The sequence below is a fragment of the Moschus berezovskii genome, chromosome 6 (genome assembly GCF_049115385.1).
Source record: "Moschus berezovskii isolate FMDL1 chromosome 6, NW_MosBer_1.0, whole genome shotgun sequence".
Taxonomy (NCBI): Eukaryota; Metazoa; Chordata; class Mammalia; order Artiodactyla; family Moschidae; genus Moschus; species Moschus berezovskii.
This window is the reverse complement of record NC_142465.1, coordinates 63,915,278-63,921,277: the sequence shown is the minus strand read 5'-3', so window position 1 is coordinate 63,921,277 and position 6,000 is coordinate 63,915,278. Positions and strand designations below refer to the sequence as shown.

Sequence of the window (6,000 nt, the reverse complement as noted above, 5' to 3'; positions counted from 1 at the left end):
CTTACATAAAAACTATCAACAATTACTACTGTTTTATAGATGATTCTCTAAAAGAACTGCAAGCTGAACTTTAATCTATCCAGATATTTTGCACATGCATCTATTACTATCTCTGGGGAAAAAAAAAAAAAAACTTTTAAAACATGAATGAGCATTGTTTCACTGTACATGAAAAATTGCTTTGCTGCTGCTGCTAAGTCGTTTCAGTTGTGTCTGACTCTGTGCGACCCCATAGATGGCAGCACACCAGGCTCCCCCATCCCTGGGATTCTCCAGGCAAGAACACTGGAGTGGGTTGCCATTTCCTTCTCCAACGCATGAAAGTGAAAAGTGAAGGTGAATTTGCTCAGTCGTGTCCCACTCTTAGTGACCCCATGGACTGCAGCCCACCAGGCTCCTCCGTCCATGGGATTCTCCAGCAAGAGTATCGGAGTGGGTTGCCATTGCCTCACTTTACCTTAAATAATGATTATTCCTGTTATGTCTCCCTTGGGTTCCTTTTTTTCTTTCTTTCTTTCTTTCTTTTTCTTCTATTCAGACAGAGCAATTGTCAGAAAACTGGAATGGGAAATCATACAAGAGTAGTAGTGTTTATCCTATCAGGTTTAACAAGTGACCCACAAATGAAAATTGTTTTATTTATCTTCCTACTACTCACCTACTTGCTAAGCATCACTGGCAATCTGATTATCATCACACTCACCCTGGTAGATACTCACCTGAAGACCCCCATGTACTTTTTCCTTCGAAATTTTTCCTTTTTAGAAATTTCGTATACTACTACATGCATCCCTAAATTGCTGGTTATGATGGCAACAGGAGACAAAACCATTTCCTATAACAGTTGTGTGACTCAAGTGTTTTTTGCCTTTCTTCTTGGAGCATCTGAATTTTACTTACTGGCAGCAATGTCCTATGACCGCTATGTTGCCATCTGTAAGCCCTTGCATTACACAACCATCATGAACAGTAAAATCTGCATGCAACTTGTCCTCAGTTGTTGGTTTGCTGGATTCTTGGTCATCTTTCCACCACTCCTCTATGGCCTAAACCTTGACTTCTGTGCCTCCAACGTTGTTGATCATTTCTATTGCGACACCACTCCCCTCCTACAAATCTCCTGCTCAGATACAAAGTTAATCGAGATGATGGGATTCATCTCAGCTGTGGTGACACTGGTGATCACATTGGTAATGGTGATCATATCATATACGTGTATTGCCTTGACCATTGTAAGAATTCCCTCAGCTAGTCATAGGAGAAAGGCTTTTTCAACGTGTTCTTCTCACATGATTGTGATATCCCTTTCTTACGGCAGCTGCATCTTTATGTATGTTAAACCTTCAGTCAAACAAAGGATATCTTTTTCCAAAGGAATTTCAGTGCTCAACACCTCTGTTGCTCCGCTTTTGAATCCTTTCATTTATACCTTAAGGAACCAACAAGTGAAGAAGGCCTTCGTTAATATGATACACAGAGTTGTTTCTTCTCAAAGAAATGAATATGATTTTCACTATACACAAAGAAGGTAAACAAAAGGGCATCAATCAACAACAGCATATCCAATGTACCTCTAATACATATTTCCTCTGCTTTTCCTCTCATTTCTACAATATTAATCTTTATTTAAAGCTTTATTTTTACACAAATTTTTTTCTAGAATTTTAATTTTATTTATATTCTTCTATAGAGATTTATTTTGAATCTCACCTTCTGTGTACATGTGAAAGAAATTGACACATTTTAAATTTGTTTCTTTATCTCTCAGTTCTAGTTCAGTTCAGTCACTCAGTCATGTCTGACTCTTTGCAACCCCATGAATCCAGCACGACAGGCCTCCCTGTCCATCATCAACTCCCGGAGTTCACTCAAACTCATGTCCATTGAGTCCGTGATGCCATCCAGCCATCTCATTCTCTGTCGTTCCCTTCTCCTCCTGCCCCCAATCCCTCCCAGCATCAGAGTCTTTTCCAATGAGTCAGCTCTTCACATGAGATGACCAAAGTTTTGGAGTTTCAGTCTTAGCATCAGTCCTTCTAGTTAGTCAAGCCTAAAAGTATCCTTACATTTGGATATATCCAAAGCAGTTTGTGATGCCATGCTATTACTATCTTTTAGTTGTTATCACTTAATATCTACTTAAATCTATTATGATTATCTCAATAGATGCAGAGAAAGCCTTTGACGTAATTCAACATCCATTTATGATAAAAACCCTCCAGAAGGCAGGAATAGAAGGAACATTCCTCAACATAATAAAAGCTATATATGACAAACACACAGCAAACATTATCCTCAATGGTGAAAAATTGAAAGCGTTTCCCCTAAAGTAAGGAACAAGACAAGGGTGCCCACTCTCACCACTACTATTCAACATAGTTTTGGAATTTTTGGCCACAGCAATCAGAGCAGAAAAAGACATCAAAGGAATCCAAATTGGAAAAGAAGAAGTAAAACTCTCGCTGTTTGCAGATGACATGATCCTCTACACAGAAAACTCTAAAGACTCTACCAGAAAATTACTAGAGTTAATCAATGAATATAGTAAAGTTTCAGGATATAAAATCAACACACAGAAATCCCTTGCATTCCTATACACTAATAATGAGAAAATAGAAAGAGAAACTAAGGAAACAATTCCATTCACCATTGCAACAAAAAGAATAAAATACTTAGGAATATATCTACCTAAAGAAAAAAAAGACCTATATATAGAAACCTATAAAACACTGGTGAAAGAAATCAGAGAGGACACTAACAGATGGAGAAATAAACCGTGTTCGTGGATTGAAAGAATAAATATTGTGAAAATGATATATTACCCAAAGTAATTTATAGGTTCAATGCAATCCCTATCAAGCTACCAATGGTATTTTTCACGGAGTTAGAACAAATAATTTCACAATTTGTATGGAAATACTAAAAACCTTGAATAGCCAAAGCAATCTTGAGAAAGAAGAATGGAACTGGGGGAGTCAACCTGCCGGACTTCAGGCTCTACTACAAAGCCACAGTCATCAAGACAGTATGGTACTGGCATAAAGACAGAAATATAGATCAGTGGAACAAAATAGAAAGCCCAGAGATAAATCCATGCACTTATGGATACCTTATCTTTGACAAAGGAGGCAAGCATATTCAATGGAGAAAAGACAATCTCTTTAACAAGTGGTGCTGGGAAAACTGGTCAACCACTTGTAAAAGAATGAAACTAGAGCACTCCCTAACACCATACACCAAAATAAACTCAAAATGGATTAAAGATCTTTTAACCGTAAGACCAGAAACTATAAAACTCCTAGAGGAGAACATTGGCAAAACACTCTCCAACATAACTCACAGCAGGATCCTCCATGACCCACCTCCCAGAATATAGGAAATAAAAGCAAAAATAAACAAATGGGACCTAATTAAAATTAAAAGCTTCTGCACAGCAAAGGAAACTATAATCAAGGTGAAAAGACAACCTTCAGAATGGGAGAAAATAAAAACAAATGAAGCAACTGACAAAGGATTAATCTCAAAAATATACAAGCAACTCCTGCAGCTCAATTCCAGAAAAATAAACAACTCAATCAAAAAATGGGCCAAACAACTAAACAGACATTTCTCCAAAGAAGACATAAAGATGGCTAACAAACACATGAAAAGATGCTCAACATCACTCATAATCAGAGAGATGCAAATCAAAACCACAATGAGGTACCATTTCACACCAGTCAGAATGGCTGCTATCCAAACGTCTACAAGCAATAAATGCTGGAGAGGGTGTGGAGAAAAGGGAACCCTCTTACACTCTTGTTGAGAATGCAAACTAGTACAGCCACTATGGAGAACAGTGAGAGATTCCTTTGAAAACTGGAAATAGAGCTGCCATATGACCCAGCAATTGCACTCCTGGGCATACACCCCGAGGAAACCAGAATTGAAAGAGACACATGTACTCCAATGTTCATCTCAGAACTGTTTATAATAGCCAGGACATGGAAGCAACCTAGATGTCCATCTGCAGATGAATGGATAAGAAAGCTTTGGTACATATATACAATGGAGTATTACTCAGCAATTAGAAAGAATTCATTTGAATCAGTTCTAATGAGGTGGATGAAACTGGAGCCTATTATCCAGAGTGAAGTAAGCCAGAAAGAAAAACACCAATACAGTATACTAACGCATATATATGGAATTTAGAAAGATGATAATGATAACACTGTATACAAGACAGCAAAAGAGACATAGATGTATAGAACAGTCTTTTGGACTCTGTGGGAGAGGGCAAGGGTGGGGTGATATGGGAGAATGGCATTGAAACATGTACATTATCATATGTGAAACGAATGGCCAGTCCAGGTTCGATGCATGATACAGGATGCTCGGGGCTGGTGCACTGGGATGACCCAGAGGGATGGTATAGGGAGGGAGGTGGGAGGGGGATTCAAGATGGGGAACACATGTACACCCGGGGCAGATTCATGTCAATGTATGGCAAAAGCAATACAAAAATATAAAGTAATTAGCCTCCAATTAAATTAAATAGATTTTTTAAAAAAGAGAGAATGAAAAAAAAATTAAAATAAATACACTATTAAAATAAGATTCTAATGGTATTTTTTCAGAAATAGAATTCATATTGACATACAAAAGACCCTGAATATCCACAACAATCCTGAGAATAAACAAAGTTGGAGACATTACATTTCTGAATGTCAAACTATTTTTGACATTTGGATAACCCAAAATTTTATATATATTAACATTTTGTATATGTAAAAATCAAGTTTGGTTGCATTTCTTTTCTTGGCTTAAAATGTATCAGTTCAGTTCAGTCGCTCAGTCGTGTCCGACTCTCTGCAATCCCATGAATCACAGCATGCCAGGCCTCCCTGTCCATCACCAACTCCTGGAGTTCACTCAAACTCATGTCCACAGAGTCGGTGATGCCATCCAGCCATCTCATTCTCTGTCATCCCCTTCTCCTCCTGCCACCAACATTTCCCAGCAACAAAGGCCATTTTCTCCACATTATATAGCATTATAATGCAAACAGATATATGTATGAGTAATTGCAAAAGAGATGGGAATACCAGACCACCTGGCCTGCCTCTTGAGAAACCTGTATGCAGGTCAGGAAGCAACAGTCAGAACTGTACATGGAACAACAGACTGGTTCCAGATAGGAAAAGGAGTCCGTTAAGGCTGTATATTGTCACCTTGCTTGTTTAACTTGTATGCAGAGTACATCATGAGGAACGCTGGGCTGGAAGAAGCACAAGCTAGAATCAAGATTGCCGGGAGAAATATCAATAACCTCAGATATGCAGATGACACCATCCTTATGGCAGAAAGTGAAGAGGAACTCAAAAGCCTCTTGATGAAAGTGAAAGAGGAGAGTGAAAAGTTTGGCTTGAAGCTCAACATTCAGAAAACAAAGATCATGGCATCTGATCCCATCACTTCATGGGAAATAGATGGAAAAACAGTGGAAACAGTGCCAGACTTTATTTTTTGGGGCTCCAAAATCACTGCAGATGCTGATTGCAGCCATGAAATTAAAAGACGCTTGGTCCTTGGAAGGAAAGTTATGACCAACCTTGATAGTATATTAAAAAGCAGAGATATCACTTTGCCAACGAAGGTCCGTCTAGTCAAGGCTATGGCTTTTCCCATGGTCATGTATGGATGTGAGAGTTGGACTGTGAAGAAAACTGATCGCCGAAGAATTGATGCTTTTGAACTGTGGTGTTGGAGAAGACTCTTGAGAGTCCCTTGGACTGCAAGGAGATCCAACTAATCCATTCTAAAGGAGATCAATCCTGGGTGTTCATTGGAAGGACTGATGCTAAAGCTGAAACTGCAATACTTTGGCCACCTCATGCGACGAGTTGACTCACTGGAAAAGACTCTGATGCTGGGAAACGTTGGGGGCGGGAGGAGAAGGGGACGACAGAGAATGAGATGGCTGGATGGCATTACTGACTCTGTGGACATGAGTTTGAGTGA

General features: G+C 39.0%; 1 protein-coding gene across 1 annotated transcript; it reads left to right on the top strand.

Annotated features, from left to right (window-relative positions):
• The first annotated feature begins 542 nt into the window (after positions 1 to 542).
• Positions 543 to 1,532, top strand: LOC129536071 (olfactory receptor 6C74-like). The gene has a single exon (XM_055394824.2). The coding sequence runs from the start codon at positions 564 to 566 to the stop codon at positions 1,530 to 1,532; it is 969 nt and encodes a 322-aa protein (XP_055250799.2). The 5' UTR covers positions 543 to 563.
• The last annotated feature ends 4,468 nt before the right edge of the window (positions 1,533 to 6,000 follow it).